Source organism: Pongo pygmaeus, chromosome 23 (genome assembly GCF_028885625.2).
Source record: "Pongo pygmaeus isolate AG05252 chromosome 23, NHGRI_mPonPyg2-v2.0_pri, whole genome shotgun sequence".
Taxonomy (NCBI): domain Eukaryota; kingdom Metazoa; phylum Chordata; class Mammalia; order Primates; family Hominidae; genus Pongo; species Pongo pygmaeus.
The window spans coordinates 50,702,591-50,720,632 of NC_085931.1; the positions used below are offsets into that span (position 1 = coordinate 50,702,591).

The 18,042-nt window shown below is 37.6% G+C and overlaps 1 protein-coding gene across 6 annotated transcripts in view; it reads right to left on the minus strand.

Annotated features, from left to right (window-relative positions):
- ENTHD1 (ENTH domain containing 1) overlaps window positions 1-18,042 on the minus strand; it is a 152,779-nt gene that overhangs the window by 20,098 nt on the left and 114,639 nt on the right. For 4 of the 6 annotated variants that reach the window (XM_054470091.1, XM_054470092.1, XM_054470095.1 and 1 more), the window contains one exon: window positions 2,022-2,408. In XM_054470091.1, coding sequence (XP_054326066.1) covers window positions 2,022-2,408 — 387 coding nt within the window. The remainder of the gene's footprint in view (window positions 1-2,021; window positions 2,409-18,042) is intronic. The other 2 variants (XM_054470093.1, XM_054470094.1) reach the window with 1 other exon arrangement.

The following is an 18,042-nucleotide window of genomic DNA, read 5'->3' on the forward strand; positions in this document are numbered from 1 at the left end:
GCTTCTCCCATTTGCTATATCCTGAACTCCGACATTTGTTTCCTTGTATCATCAGAATCATCAGAATCTCTGCATAGCTCACTGGCCTCTTAGAAGCTGCTTCCCATTTAGTTTCTTGGCATCTCATCCTGAACGCATGTAGCTTAGCAGTAGGCAAATGTTTCGAAATGACAGAAAGATTTTTAGGATTTCTTCTCTGTGATTCCCTCCCTCTGGAATACGGGCCCTTCAAGTCCCTGACACCTTGAAAGCTCAAACTCCTACCATGTCTCCCAAGCTCAGTGAGACTGTGGAAAGCCTACGCCTGTGATTTTAATTTGGCTTCTATTATCTTGCTCTGAGAATTGGCAAATGACTCAAGGTGGGGAAACTAAGGTGACTGAGGGACTCATCTCAATTTCCTTCCCCCTGGGATCTTAACCTATTATGTATTTTCTACTTGGTTGTTTGATGATGACTTCAAACCAGCTTTTAATAATTTCCTAGATTTAATAATTATTTTTGGTAGTAGAATTAGACCAATATAAGCAGACAAAAAAGTTTTCCTTGTTAACCAGTTTTAGAGGAACTTCTTGCTAAATTTTGGTACACTCACAGCGACCAAAAAGTATTTTCAATGATCTTTTTGTGGTATTCATGAAATAAAAGAACCAAACGTATCAACTTCCCAGGGACAGCCAGGCACATAAGCCATCAGAGCCATTATAACCAGTACTAACAGGTTTCCACATCAGCAGTCTCAGAAGAAAAGTTAATTGGTTGACAAAACTGAGAATCAGTTTTACTACCTTTAGGCTATCCAATATCAAAAAAATCTTGAAAGAGCACCAAGGAAAATCTTTTGTTGCTCATTGACCTCACTAATACCAATATAAATTTCTTTAACTTCAATATGGTGACTTCCATTGTTTATATTTATATGTACTTTTGATCTGGGTTTGAGTCTGTTTAAAAGATTCACATTAAAATCTTTGTATTGGCCAGACACAGTGGATCATGCCTGTGATCCCAGAGCTTTGGGAGGCTGAGGCAGGAGGATCATTTGAGGCCAGGAGTTCAAGACCAACCTGGGCAACATAGCAAGACCCCACCTCCACACACACACACACAAAATTAGCCAGGTGTAGTGGCATGCACCTGTAGTCCTAGCTACTTGGAAGGCTGAGGGGTGGAAGGATTGCTTGAGCCCAGGAGTTTGAAGCTGCAGTGAGCTACGATTGCATTGATTGCAACAGAACAAGACCCTGTCTCTAACAAAAATAAATAGATTTAAAAAGCTTTATATTTATATGAGTTGGTTAGCACTATTATATGTAAGAACCAATAAAACTACTACTTAGTCTTTGAAAAATTCATAAACAAAAAATTATTCTTTTACTAGTAAACTTTAAAGTAGAAAGCATAATTATATAATGGGGGCTTTAGTAACTGAGAGCCAATAACCTGAAATCTCAACTGGCTTTATCCTTTATTACCCAGTCTAAACAATATTGCAATCTTCTTAATGTTTTTTATATCTTTATAATATAAAAAATATAACATATAATATAAAAAAGACAAGATCCCCTGCCCCTTTTGTGCAATCAGTATACAGCTCTTTTTAAAAGGACACACGTACACCCATGTGTATGTGGGGGTGTGTGTATACACCAATATACATAATAACCAATTCTTTTTCATATAATCTCTTAATAAGTAACCTACATGTCTAACAGAAAGCACTTACTTCATGCTAGTTCCTTCTAATTTGGTCTGCACCAAAATTGCTCAGAACTTATGGTAATATATTCAACCAAGGACTCAGAACCCACGGTGATGAATTATCTATTAGCCCTTTAATAAAAGGGGTACTTTCCTAACTAAGAAGTATGTGTATGACATGTACATTTTAATATCACTGATGAAAAGTGAAAGGAGAGAACCAAAAAAGGAGACAGAAGGCAGAGAAAAGTAAAATAATGCTTCAAAAGAGGTTTTTTGTTTTGTTTTGTGTTTTTTTTTTTTTTTTTTGGTAGACTCACCCTGTGTGGTTGTCTTGAGGATTTTATCATCCATCTGAATGCTGGATTGTGCTGGTTTCTGGTAGGCCTTGTTGATTACAATCTCCTTCACTCGGTCAAATATTTTGAATGAGGGAGAGAGATAGAGTGTTTCTACAGAGGCCTGGTTATGGAAAGAAGAATCTGACTTTGATACCCTTAAGTTGGGGCTGATAAACTCCTCTTTATTTGACCAACATGCTGGTAAAAATGTCAATGTTTTAAGACCTTCTGCAGCTGATTGCTTTTCTAAAGGTGTTTCCAAGAGGTTTTCTGTTATAGTATTTGTAAGGATACCATCTGATCTCTTGTCCAAACTCACATCTGTCTCCCCAGATGGACTATTTTCTGAGAGAGTAGGCACAGCATCTATAAAAGAACAAATAAGAACTATAATCAAAAAATAAAACTGAAAATACTCTATTTCAAATCTGTTACATTTTTAATAAATAGGATTTTTTAATGTCATAACAGAATTCTTTCCTATTTAGCCCTTCTGCTTTCTTACTATGCTTCTATATTCTGCCTATTTAAAGTACACCCAAGCTATAATTGACGCCTTAGTCATTTTGGTAGCTGCCTTCTCCCTCTCTCCTCACTGAAGCACAAAGCAAGGAAAGCTTCAAATAACTTGTCTTTAAATATTTCTCCCTTCACCCACTTATCTGTCGCTGAAACCACCATATTTTTAGTACTTTCCAACTTTCATCTTTTTTACAAGATAAACTAGGGAAAATATGCCACATCATACTGGTCTATCCTTACAGAACCCTCAGCTACCAAAAAAAAAAAAAAAAAAGAAAAGCTTTCTCCCCAAAAATAAAGAATGTCTTCTTCCACACAGTTTCTATATACAAGGCACATTAAAGAAACTCAGTACTTTAGGTAGAAGCTTAATTTTAATAAATGCTTTGTCTATACGGAAGAAAGGAAACAATCTTTCAGAGCTGTTCTGACAATTAGTAAAATGTAAGTTCCACTGGGTTGGAGATCTTTGTCCATTCTAGTGGTTAATATCACTGAAGTACATAACATAGTCCCTAGAATATAACAAACAATATTTATTACAAATAGAAAACACTGAAGGAATTGTAAGAAACTGAAACTTAAGGTGGGCCTGATCTAGGAATGTCTATTGAATCTATGCATTATAGATCTGGTCCAAGTTTCTAGATGCAAATTGTTAGGAACACTCTCAGCGCCAGGGCTTGCTCTGTAACAGCTCCATCTGAACTGGGATATGAAAAGAAAGATCGTTATTTTTATGAGGTTGTGTTCATGAAATGAGAAGCGTAATGAGGTAGAAGAGGGCCAAAGGAAGAGGCTATCTTTCGAAGCTCCCAAAAGAGGGCACAGAAATTGTGTGATTCACTGTCGAGTGATTATACATCACAATGTATGTCATAAAATACTTCAGAATGCACATTTATATGCTATCCTCATCACTTTTGGGCTCTGAGTTATTAAAGAAAAGAAACTTTTCTTTGTCTCTATAAACCTTCCTTTTCATTTTCATCTGCAGTTGGAGGTTAGCCTTAGCAAAAATACTGCTGGTATGTAACACAGAATTAAGACAGTTCAAGAAACTTATATTGCTATCTTCACCAGAAATTCCATTTTTCTTCCATCCTCTCATCTTTTAAAACTCAATTCAAGTATCACTTTCTCTTTAAAGCTTGCCCTGACCCTTTTCTTTCCTCACCCTATCCTATTATTGTCTGTCTTCACATGTCCTGTTTGAAGCTCTGTGAGTAATTATAACACTTCATATCTCATTTATCTTGTCCCCTACCTGACAAAAGTCTCCTTGAGGAGACCTTACAAGGAGTCATCTTCGTGTCTCAGCACCTAACAGTGCCATTCCCAGAGGACAGGTTCAATGAATGCTGATTGGGTGCAAGGGAAACTGAAGCACAAAGATGAAAGAAAAAGTAACGCCTTCATTTTTCTAAACTGAATATAGTTTAACTGCTTAATAATGATTAAAGGAAATAGGTAGATGAAAAGAACCTCTCCTAAAATATTCCTAATTTGCATATGACCGAATTATATTTAGATGATTGAAAGACTGTTAAAAATACTAACTATAAGCCAGGCGCAGTCCCTGTAGTCCCAGCTACTGGGAGGCTGAGGTGGGAAAATCACTTGAGCCCAAGAGTTTGAGACCAGCCTGGGCAACATTGTGAGACCCCATTTCTATGAAAAAAAAAAAAAAAAACCCAAACGAATATATTCCTAGTTGAGTACTAGATTACTAGATTTATGGTATTTCAAAGTGACTTTGCATATCACCACATTTACATCAAAGCATCCATTAAAAGTGAATTTTAGTTAAATATTTTTCCATTGACTTTCATTTTACATGTGAGAAAAACAAGACAAAAATGTTTTGCTCTATATGTAATAAGATCATCTTAAAATTTAGCAATATTAAACTAGGACATTTCAGAATGACCAGAACTTTCTGATGAAAATATTCACAATACTTAATCTAAATCTCAAAATTGAGATGCATAAAGTTGTCTGTATGGCTGCCATTTTAAGGTTTAGTACAAAAGTTTAAAATGAAACAAATAAACAAATCCTTAAAATTCAATGAAGCAAACCAGAAAGAAGTCATTCCATTTCTAGCCACCCCGTTTCCCAATAGCCCAGGAAGAACAGGCTGCAATCTTTTGGTTGGACTTTTGCTAAAGTTGCTAACTTTTTAAGTGAATCAAATGCTATGACTTAGAAGAAGCCAAATGAAAAATAATGATTTGAAATGGATAGTACATTATTTCAAAGAGAAAAATGTTTACTTATACAGAAAGCTAAAGAGTCGTGAAGATTCTAGAAAGCAAGTTGTACCAGGTTTCTCTTCCATCAGCCTTCGTCCACCCCTGCTGTCTATGCAATGCGTCAAATTATTCCTCTCCAATTCAATTACTACTTTATAGTTTATATTTGAAAATCCTTCAAAAACTGCCTCTTGTGTCAGTGAGAAAGTCCAAATTCCTTGGGTTTCAAAGGCCCTTCATTGCTTACTTTCTGTTGCTATTCAACAGGAAACAAACCCTCAGTCAGGCCATTCTCCCTGTCACTCCATACGCCATGAGCATTTAGGTCCATTTAGCTTCATTCTCCATGTTAACACAGGGCTCTTGACCATCACCACTGATTCCCCACCCTGGAATACCCTCTTCTTCTCCACCTATTTAAATCCTATTAAACCCTACTATTCCTCAAATAACTACTACTTCTAGAAGCTATTTCCAATCATATCTACCACTCTATCTTAATCCCTCCCTTCTCTGAGGTAATATTTCTATAAACTAATTTTTCACTTAATTATATGCTATTTAGTGCCTATCACATATCATATTAAGTTCCTGCATTTTGACTTTATAACTGCATCATGCTTTTGCATATAGGAGGTGTCAATGTTTGTTAAATTTAACTATATCTTAATTTATAAGTTATTTAATATCAACTTTATATGTTGATTTTCTGTATAAAAATGTATATTGTATTTGACGCCTAAAAATAGGAATGGTCCATCAAGAAATCATTGTTAGTACCCACTGTTTATACTGGACTGTATTAGACGCAGGAGATATGCACAAGTGGAAGTCACAATTCCTATTGTCGATGAACTAATGCCAATGAACAATGAATTCCTATTGTCAATGAACAAAGTATGGATTATGTATATATAGATAGATACATATACACACACAAACTTGTGTATATGTACACATATACACACACAAACTTGTGTATATGTACACATATACACACACAAATGTGTATATGTACACATATACACACACAAACTTGTGTATATGTACACATATACACACACAAACTTGTGTGTATGTACACATATACACACACAAACTTGTGTGTATGTACACATATACACACACAAACTTGTGTGTATGTACACATATACACACACAAACTTGTGTGTATGTACACATATACACACACAAACTTGTGTGTATGTACACATATACACACACAAACTTGTGTGTATGTACACATATACACACAGGTGTATGTATGATAAACACATAAAAATAACTAATAATATAAATTACCAGTTCGATTTCACAGTGCCTAGAAAATTGTAGCTTCCCAATAAATGAATGAACATGAATATATTTGCTTAGCAACAACTTGAACATTTGTTATTTTGGATACCCCAAAAGGCAGACTTCGATGCAAGTAATTTGGCCAGTGATTTGAAGAAGCACAAATGAGGGACTGGGAAAGTTAAAACAAAGAAGGGACAAAAGTCAATAAAGAGTATATTAACAAGCAAGTTACTGTTGTGGGAAAATGAGAGCCACTCCTGTTGGGTTGCCTCAGAACTGTCCTCCCAGGGATGAGAAGGTGGAATATTTTTTCAATAACTCTTAACTATCACTGGTTGAGGGTTGACTCTGGGCATTAAATCTCTGCAACTTCCAGGCTACCCTGCACTTAGGATGAACAAGTCTAAGGGCTCTGGAGAAAGCTCCTGGGTGGAGAAGAAGAGAGATACAGGTACTTTCAGTGTAAATGGAACTGGTCACCAAGGCTGCAGTAGGACTCAGAGGAAGGCCAAGAGACTATAGGGTGGGGCATCAATAGTACCAGCTACAAGATATAATCACTCTCCCCTCCTTTCTCAAAACCCACCGAAATGACAGAAGTGGAATAAAAAGGCACCAACCAGAGGGGAAATAGAACAGAAGAGACAACAAAAGATAAGAAATGTCAACAAATTTTGTGAAAAGGAAAAGTTTGTGGAGGAGCAGAAGCAGCAAAACCTAAATGCCTGTAGAGGGGAAAGCCAATGTGATGGAAACTGATTCTCACAACATAACTCCAGAAAGCTTTAGGAATTGGGGACTGGGTATCTCAAAGGTCTGAGAACTTTGTGGCTTTGTTTTGGGGAGAGCATCTTCATTCAAAGATAGTTGTATCTTGTTAGGTAGACAAAGAGGGTTGTTTTTGTTGCTTGGAAATTTAAATATGTGTAGAATGTGTATGATGCTGAGTAGGCAATGGTTGGGCTGTGGCAGCTACTGAGCTGCTGTGTCAGCTTCATACTCACACCCTTCTATACTCTTGCTTTGTGATACTGGAGCTGGGACACCACATACCACGTTCATACTTTGCCAGTTAGCTTTTTGTTAGGTGCTGCCAACAAGAGGTGCTAGAGGGAGACGGGAAGGTTAGAGTAGAAAGATAAGACTTGCTCCTTCCTGTTTGTCCTCTGCTCCTGACTGCAACACCCTTGCAACACTTCTCCACTCCATCAGTGGAGAAGATAGAAAGAATGCTTTCTTGCCAGTTTGCATTTTTCCAACACTTGTAGAAGCAACCTTATCATACTCTCTTAATGTTAGCACCCGCCAACCAGCACCCCATCCTAAGAGGCCTGGGTCACCACGCCACAGAGCCCCTTCTTCAAGCTTCTAAATTTGAATAACTCCTCCAGCGTTTGGGCTGGTGACTTATCCCTGCAGTTGCTACCTTGATCATACCATGGGTATATGTATGATAAACACATAAAAATAACTAATAATGTAAGTTACCAGTTTGATTTCACAGTGTCTAGAAAATTGTAGCTTCCCAATAAATGAAGGAACATGAATATATTTGCTCAGCAACAATTTGAACATGTTTTAGTTTGGATACCCCAAAAGGCAGACTTGGATGCAAGTAATTTGCCTGTACCCATGATATCCTTGGATGCAAGTAAATCAGCCTGTACCCATGATATCCTGGTACAGGCTGAGTGTCCCTTATCTGAATTGCTTGGGACCAGAAGTGTTTTAGATTTTGGACTTTTTCAGACTTTGGAATATTTGCGTTATACTACCAGCTGATCATCCCTAATCTGAAAATCCCAAATCTGAAATGCTACAACTAGCATTTCTTTGAGCATGATGTTTGAGCATCATGTAGTGCTAAAAAATTTTTGGATTTTGGAGCATTTTGGATTTTCAGATTAGGTGTGCTTAACCTGTACTCTTTTTTTTTGCCCTTTCAGTTTTTAATACTTAATGTTTTTGTGTTAAATTCTCTGTATTGTATCATATTTTTGTGATAATGGCAGAGTAGTTTCAAGTGGACCAACTCTCCTGTAGATAACAGCCAGAAAATTAAAAAATATAAAGAAACCAATAACCTGAAGGCATAGGAGGGGGACCAAAAATAGGCAGAAACTGGAGAGGGAGAAGAGTTAGAAGGCAGAGAACACTGGGGAAGTTTGCTGTTTTTCCGACTTGCTACCCTGAATCCAGCCAGCTCTACAGTAATTGGCTAAAAGTGGGCTGAAACCACAGTCTTAACTGGCCTGAAGAACCAGAAAACAAGATTTGGAGCTACCACAGCACTGGAAAGGGGCGAAATCTGGTAAAAAATAAATAAATAAATAAATAAAATAAACAAACAAAAAAACTCAGAGAAAACCGTACCTGCTATCATCATAGTCAAATTGCTGATAATCAAACATAAAAATGAAAATCTTGAAAGTACCCAGAGAAAGATGACCCATTCTACATAAGGGAAGAATGAGATGAATGATGACTGACTTCTCATCAGAAACAACAGAGGCTAGAGGATAGCAGAATGACACCATTTTTTTTAATGCTGAAAAAAAAAACTGTCAATGCAGAGTTCTATATCCAGCAACAGTATTCTTCAAAATTGAAGGCAAAATCAAAACATTGTAAAATAAACAAAAACTAAGAGAATGAATTGCCCGTAAAACTTTATAACAAGAATTGTTAATGGAAGTACTTCTGGTTGAAGACAAAGTATACCAGATGGAAAGTTGGATCTTTGGGAAGAAATAAAGAGTTCTAGAAATGGAAAATATATAGGAGAATGTAAAAGATTGTTTTTACTCTTAATTTTTTAAAAATATATGTAACTGTTTAAAAAATGTAACAATATGTGTGGAGTGTTATAACAAATGTAAATATAATTTAAACGACTATAGCAGCAGTCCCCAAGCTTTTTGGCACCAGGGACTGGTTTTGTGGAAGACAATTTTTCCACAGAACAGGGTGTGGTGGGGATGGTTTGGGGATGAAACTGTTTTACCTCAGATCATGTGGCATTAGATTCTCATAAGGAGTGTGCAACCTAGATCCCTCGCACTGCAGTTCATAATAGGGTGCTCCTATGAGAATCTAATGCCGCTGCTGATCTGACAGGAGGCGGAGCTCAGGCGGCAGTGCTAGCTCACTTGCTTCTCACCTCCTGCTGTGTGGCCCAGTTCCTAACAGGTCACAGACTGGTACCAGTCCGTGGCCCAGGGGTTGGGGACCCCTGGACTATAGCATAAATGATGAGATGGTAAATAGACCTATATGGTTGCAATATTCTTACATTTTATATGCAATGGTGACACAAAAGTAACTCTAAATAGACCGTGAATACTTAAAGGTGTATAATTTAATCCCTTGGTATAACTACCAAGACTAATAGGTAAAGTGGAATTCTAAAAATTATTGACTTAGCTCAAAAGAAGGAAGGTAGGTAGGAACAGAGGAACCAAACACCGACAAAACAAGGAGAAAGTAATAGAAAAATAGTAGTTGTAAAACCAACCATTTCAATAACCACAGTAAATGCAATTAACAGGCACAAATATTCAGACTGGATGAAAAAGATCTAATTATATGCTGTATACAAGAGACACCCTATAAAAACAAAATTGCAAATGGGTTGAAAGTAAATGCTTTATAAAGATATACCATGGAATGATAAGTATAAGAAAGCTGAGTGGCTATATTATCAGATAAAATACACTTTAAGACCAGGGGTATTAGTAGAGGTAAAAAGGGATATTTCATAATGACAAAAGGGCCAATCATCTGGAAGATACAAACATAAATGTATATATGCCTAAGAACAGTGCTTTAAAATACATGAAGCAAAATCTGACGGAATTAAAGAACTAGCTAGATGCAGTGGCTCATGCCTGTAATCCCAGCATTTTGGGAGGCCAAAGCAGGTGGATCGCTTGAGCCCAGGAATTTGAGAACAGCCTGGGTAACATAGTGAGACCCCATCTCAAAAAACAAACAAACAAAAAAAAAACCACCTCGAGAATTAAGGAAAGAACTGGCCAAATCCAACTAAGTCATATTTAGAGAGTTTAACACCCTTTGCTCAGTGATTGATAAAACAAGTAGACAAAATATCAGCAGGGATCTAGAAGACTTAACATCAACCACCTTGACCTAATAGACATTTATAAAGCTCCTATGGCACGAAACACATTTTCTTTGCAAGTGTGCAAGTACATATGGTCTATTCACTGAGATGGCCCATGTGCTGGACCATAAACTAAGTCTCAATAAGCTTGAAAAGCCCAAAGCCTTCTATTAGGTTCTCTGGACACGATGGAATTGAATGTAGAAATAACGATGTACTTAGAAGAAACTCCTAAATATTTGGAAATTTAGAAAACATACTTCAAATACCCATGGGTCAAAGAAGAAATTTATACATTTTAAGCATGTACAGTTTATTGAATGGTAATTATACCTCAATAAAGCTGCTAACCTCATAGCTGGTGTATTTTTTGGTCTCCTGACCAGATTCTGACAGATATAATGCTTTAGGAAAATTACTGCTGTATCTTTAATTGCAATTCTCTGGGGTTGGGAGATAATAGAAATAAGAAAACTAGGAGACCAATGAAATAATTCAGATTGTAAGGTTAATTTAATACCAAAACAAGTACTAAGCAACTAGAAATTTAGGCATTGTTTTAGGTTTAGAGGTATAAAGACGTGTAAGAGATTCAAACAAGTGATGTCTGAACCAAGCTAAAAGCATGAGAAAAAAGTCAAGAGAAGAAGGATGCAAACATGTCCAAGTAAAGGGAACAATTTCAGCAAAGAAATGAAGGCTGTACACAATGTGCTGTGTGGTAGTGGCAGGGCAGGTACAAAGCATTCAGCATTACCAGTGCACAGCGCACACAGAGAGCAGAGGAGCTCAACTAGAGACATAGATGGAACCAGGGCTGGCAGACGTCTTGACAGACAGGATTGATGAGAAAGAATGAAATTGAAATCTTAAGACAATTTCTTTGAAACTCATTCCTCTTCAGATGCCTCCAACGAACTTTGCTGGCTCTCCTCCTATCTGTCTAGGCAATCTTCTCCACATTCTTCCTGGCCCTATTTCTTGTGAAATGTAAACAGTCTGTCCTTGACTTTCCTCTTCTGCCTTTACAATCTCCCAGGGTGATGTCATCTATTATTATACTTACACTAGATCTAGATGGTCACCTGTGGGCAAGTAATTCACACATTTTAATCCTGAACCCTGACCTCTGCTGATTTTTAGCCCTAAATATCTACCTATTTCTGTGTTCAGGGAGGTCTTATCATCCTCCAGCCTCCTCATCCTTGGGTGTTTGCTTTACCTCTGTTAATATGACCATCAGCTTCCCAGTCACTCAGGTTATTTTGGAACTATGGTTGTGTTCAGGGAGGTCTTATCATCCTCCAGCCTCCTCATCCTTGGGTGTTTGCTTTACCTCTGTTAATATGACCATCTGCTTCCCAGTCACTCAGGTTATTTTGGAACTATGGTTGTTACCACAACCTCTAAGAGGTCTCTCCAGCTTGCCCCCTCAGTCCACTCTACACAGCCCAGCCAGAGTGACCTTTCTAAAATGAAAGTCAGATGTTATTTCTCCCCAATACTTCTTCAAATTATTTAACATGGTTTACAAGGCTCTGCATAAATTAGTCCCCATTTATCTCTCTTGCCTCATCTTGTGCTACTATTCTAAAGCTGTATGATCCAGCTATACTTCTTTCAGTCTTCAAATTCTATGCTCCCTCTCAGCACTAAGCCTTCACCCATGCTGATATTTTTGTCTGAAATGTTTCTCGTCTCTTTATATCGAACTGATTTTCAGCTTCTAGATTCACGTCCCTTAAAAAAACATACATTTCCATGCCTCTGTGTTTTTGCTCATGCTGTTCCCTCAGCCTAGAATATCCTCTTCCTCACCGTTCTTCTCCATCAAAAATGGTTTCATTCTTCAAGGTCTCATTCAAACACAACCTCCTTAGTGAAATATTTTATCCTTCACGTTAAAATGAATCCATTTTCTCTGCTATTACGTAGTACAATGTGAATACTCACATTTTTCATTGATTTCATTATTTCAAATATTATTCATTCATTTGACAAATACTAAGTACAAGGATGTCTTAGACACTATTATAAGCTCTGGAAATACAGGGGTAAACAAATTTATTATTTATAACTTCTTATATGTTTATAGAACTGTCACCTATAGGGTACTGCAAATCCCTCAGGTCACAGATCCTATTCAACTTGTTCAACCCATAGGCAACTAGCAGAGTATACCTGTAGTCACTTGATAAGTGTGTGTTCAATGAATCATAAGCTGGATGATTTGGTCATTAAAGGACTCAACTGTAGAGAAAGGAGAGGTCTTTATTTAGTCCCTTTGATCCCAGAGATCAAGTGACTTGCTCAGGATCACACAATGATTAAAGAGCAGAACTAGAACTAGAATCCCAGATTCCCAAATCCCAAATCAATGTTATTTACTAGGGGAATAAAAGAAGGAACAAAAAAGTATGGGAGAATCAGCTGCACCAGGTTTTTCTTTACTAACAATTCTAACAGCTTGATGTGTACACGTTCATAACCGTAAAGAGGCTCGATTTCCCCTCAGGCTCACTCCATTTGTCCCTGGTGCTGCTCCTGGAGGTGCAGGACCGTGGCAATGGGAATGGAGTTGAGTCAGCACACAGCTGGCCTGTATATCTGTGCTGCTTGCCTTCTCCCAGGAAGACGGCTTTGGGTAGATGCTTTCTTGAATATATATAATGCAGCATTTGTGGAAACTTTTCTGAAGTCCACAAGAACTTGAGGAGATTTGATGGAGAACTGCAATGAATACTGTCTTTTTTCTTTTTAAGGGGTTGGGGGCAGGTTCTCATTCTGTCACCCAGGCTGGACTGCAGTGGTGCGATCATGGCTTACTGCAGCCTGGCCTGCCCAGGCTCCCACCTCAGCCTCCCAAGTAGCTGAGGACCATAGGCACATGCCACCACATCTGGTTAATTTTTTTTTTTTTAAATTAGTTGTAGAGACGAAGTCTTGCTATGTTGCCCAGGTAGTCTCGAACTCCTGGGCTCAGGTGATCTACCCACCTCAGCCTTCAAAAGCGCTGGGATTACTGGCATGAGCCACCACACCCAGCTGAATACTGTCTTTGTATGTTTGAACACAAACGTGTAAATGTATACTCTGTAAACACTAAACTGATTGTTTCATGAGGACTTTCCAACCTTTGCTGGGAGAGAATTTCTCTGAATTCCACTGAAAAGGCAGAGAGGAGTACAGGTGAATTAATGTAGTTGGCTTGCTTTATCTGCCTTCTCATTTTCTTTCCATTTGAACCTGAATGTCAGAGAGCTTTGTTCTCGAGGACCTATCCAGATGACTCCTAGACAGGAAGCCCCGTATTGAATTACGAGACTATACCCAGTATTCTTTATCATACAGTGCTTTTATACCTGCCAATATAATTGACTGATGCAAAATGGGACTTTGACACATGAGTCTCATTAAAGCTGGCTTGATTATTCTTGACAGTTATCTTTTAGGTATCCTTTAGTTTGTTCCCTATGTAAGACATCAGGCTGCAAATTTAAATACAGACTATCATGAAAATGACTGAAGTAGGAAAAACAACAAAAACACCTCCATGCTTTGAGCCTAAGGACAAAAGATAATAGCTAAGCTGTTAAAGTAACTAAGAATACTTTTGCCAGTTTGCAGATGAGGATGAAATCTGTTGAAAGAGAACTTCAGATTTGCTACCGAGTTAAGAGATTTTGTGTGCAGATAGGAACATTCCACCCTGCTACCTCTTTTTCATTTTGCAATAATACCATTGCATTGTTTCAGGTGTTACAATCATTGTATATTATTTTGTATTCATTATTGTGAATCTAGTAGTGGGGTTATATTCCAACAGAGTTATTGCTATGATCTTGCCCTTGTTCTGATACATAGTATCCAATTACAGCTACAAAGCAGAGAGCTGGCAAGCAGGACAAAAGATGGGTGCCAAAATATGTCTTTCTGTAGTTTAAAAATGTGTAACTGAAGGAGCTTCTACTTTAGTAATTAAGTCAATCAGAAGAAATAGGATCTGAAGGTAATAATAAGACCATTTTGCTAAGAGGCCACAGTTATAAATTAATATAGAGGGGTGACTTAAATTGCTTATTAAATTTATTGGTTTAAAAGACAAGCAACCAAGTTAAAATGAATATTGAGTGTGCAACTTAAATAACATGCTTGACATGAAAATTTTAATATATTTTTTCTTACAGTACATGCATAAAACCTAAATAATCATAACAAGTTAGAATAGCTATAATCTCCCTATGATTATGTGTGTGTGTGTGTACACAGTTGTAGGTCCTGAGAGTTTTATCATATATCATGACATAATTGTAGTGTATATTATGCTCAAGTATTAAAATAAGAAAACATAGTTTTAAAACACAGCCATGAAATATGGCAAGCACCATTTACTACCACTTCAATATAAACTTGAAATAATGGCTTAATTTCTCATGGACAAATACAGATCTGGACACATGTAAAGGTGCTTTTTTTCATGTAACTTGCTTCTTCTATAAAGGTGCTTTTTAAAAAAATAAGTGGGTCAGCTAAAGACTTTCATGCCATTAAAATGGATTATAATGAATGGATTATAAAACAGGTAGAGGGTGCTCATTATTAAATTTTATACCATAGTTAAGGTTCCACCAATTATAAAAACCATAATTTCCCTCAATAGATTATAGTTATAAAAATGAAAGCTGAAAATGTCTTTGTGAAGCTGGCGATCTTTATCTATTGCAACGTTTCCTGTCTTTCCGCTAGTGAGAGTTTCAACGGAGCCTGGTCTCTGGTATGTGGATGGTCTCCCTGCTTTATAAAGCATGCCAGGCTGAACAAGATGAGCAGGCGCCTGAGGGCACAAGAGTATGTGGCCATCAGGCAATGACAATAAAACCCTACAGGTGATTATAGAAGACTAAAAATGTAAGCTAAATTGGGTCAGAGGTTTAATTCTGACGTGAATTAAATATATGGAATGCTTGAAAAGGTGCCTGGCACACAGCAAACTCTATTTAGTCATGGTTATTGGTATCATGAAACAGTCTGAAGAAGTGGGATTACAGGGAGTTCCTGCCATGGCCCTGACTGGAAGTGGATGGGAATGTCAACAAACCAGGTGCTCTCCCTTCCCCATAGATACTCCTGTATTTATGATCTGCAAGCATGATGCATTCTCTTGAACCTGCCAATTCTTGGAAGGGGGGGTATTTGAGATCAAGAGAACTGGTATACTATGTAAATATGACAGTGATATGAAGAACTGTAACTCTCAGACATATGCCCTATTAGATATACAGACCACTAATACACTTTTAAACTTCAACACAGAGTAAAAACCACGTCTAAGTCTGCAACACTGAAACAAGCCTTTAAATATCATTTAGATCATAAATTCAGAAAAAGTATTATTTCTTGTGAAACATAAATGTTCTATTATTCAAAATAAGCAAAAAAGACACCTATTAAAACTTTAAATATTACAGTATACCAGAGAACATGCCCCTTTGGAAACACCTTACTGAATACCTAAGATGGCAGATACCATTTCTCTTCTTCCAGACAGAGTCAGTTGTATGGTCCTTGTTCTTACAGCTCTTTCCTTATATTTTTATAATATGACTTATAGAACTATACTATAATTTATCTACTAACGTTTCTCTTGCTCTTTTTATTCCCATGCCTTACACATATTTTCATTCATGCAACAAATATTTTTGAGGACAGACCATGTACTACAAACGTGCCCAAGAATACAAAAGCCAGAATAATTAGGCCAGTGAAACCTTTAAACCTTAAAATTATTAAGCACAGAAGATAAAATAACTACAGTTATACTTAATGTGGTTAGAGAAATAAAGTATTTCTGAAAGATGTGCAAGGTATAAGAGATTATAAAAACAGGCCAGGTGTGGTGGCTTATACCTGTAATCCTAACACTTTGGGAGGCCGAGGCAGGTGGATCATGAGGTCAGGAGTTTGAGACCAGCCTGGCCAACATGGTGAAACCCCGTCTCTACTAAAAATACAAAAATTGGCCGGGCGTGGTGGTGAGTGCCTGTAATCCCAGCTACTTGGGAGGCTGAGGCAGGAGAACTGCTTGAACCTGGGAGGCGGAGGTTGTAGTGAGCCAAGATCATGCCACTGCACTCTAGCCTGGGAGACAGAGCAAGACTCTGTCTCAAAAAGAAACCAAAACCAAAACCAAAAACAAAAAACAAAACCAAGCAGATTTAACAAAGATCCAAATAGAACTTCTAAAAATGAAAAATAACAACTGAAATTTTAAAATAAATTGGTGAACAAGAACTGGGAGAATTCACTACCACCAGACCTGTCTTACAAGAAATGCTAAAGGGAGTTATTTAGTCTGAAAGAAAAAGACAGTAACATGAAAGAAAAAAAAAGAAATTTGAAGGTATAAAACCCACTGGCAAAATTAAGTACATGGACAAGCCAGAATACTCTAATACTGTAACTGTGTTGTGAAATCCACTTCTAACTCTAGTATGAATCCCCAAAGACAAATCTATCAAAGACAATAATAGCTATTGCCATCTGCTAAGAGATGGGTAATATAAAATATGTAAATTGACACAATCAAAAGTCAAAATGTGGAGGGGATAAAGTGTAGAAAGTTTTTTTTTTCATTTTTTCTTTGTTTCTATTATTTTCTTTGTGATCTAAAATAAGTTGTCATCTCTTTAAAATAACTTGTTATATCTATAAGATGGGGTTTTTTTTGTAAGCCTTGTGGTAACCACAAGGCAAAAACCTATAATAGATTCACTTAAAATGAAAAGCAATGAATTAATACATACTACCAGAGAAAATCACTTAACAGCAAAAGAAGATAGAAGTTACAAAAGAACCAGAAAGCAAGCAACAAAATAGAAGTACTAACTCCTTACTTAACAATAATAATACTGTGGGGGCTGTGTGTGGTGGCTCATGCCTGTAACTCCAGGACTTTGGAAGGTCAAGGCAGGTGGATCACTTCAGGTCAGGAGTTCAAGACCAGCCTGGCCAACATAGTGAAACCTTGTCTCTACTAAAAATACAAAAAAGATTAGCTGGGTGTCATGGCATGCACCTGTAGTCCCAGCTACCCAAGAGGCTGAGCCAGGAGAATCACTTGAACCTAGGAGGCAGAGGCTGCAGTCAGCCAAGATCACACCACTGCACTCCAGCCTGGGTGACAGAGCAAGACTAGTCTCAAAAAAAAAAAAAAAAAAATACTGTGGACTCAATTCTCCAATTAAAAGGCATAGAATAGCTGAATGGATAAAGAAATAAACCTAACTATATGTTGCCTATAAGAAACCTACTTCACCTATAAAGACACATATAGACCAAAAGTGAAGGGGTAGAAAAAGATACTCCGTGTAACTGGAAACCAAAAAAGAGTAGGAGTGGCTATACTTATGTTAGATAAAACAGACTACAAACCAAAGTCTGAAAAAGAGACAAAGACAGTCACTATATAGTGATCAAAGGGGTCAATTCAGCAAGAGGATATAACAATTATAACACTGAAGCTCCCAAGTATAGAAACAAATATTAGGCCAGGCACGGTGGCTCACGCCTGTAATACTAGCACTTTGGGAGGCCAGGGCAGGCGGATCATGAGGTCAGGAGATTGAGACCATCCTGGCTAACACAGTGAAACCCCGTCTAAAAATACAAAAAAATTAGCCAGGCATGGTGGTGGGCACCCGTAGTCCCAGCTACTCGGGAGGCTGAGGCAGGAGAATGGTGTGAACCCAGGAGGTGGAGCTTGCAGTGAGCCGAGATTGCGCCACTGCACTCCAGCCTGGGT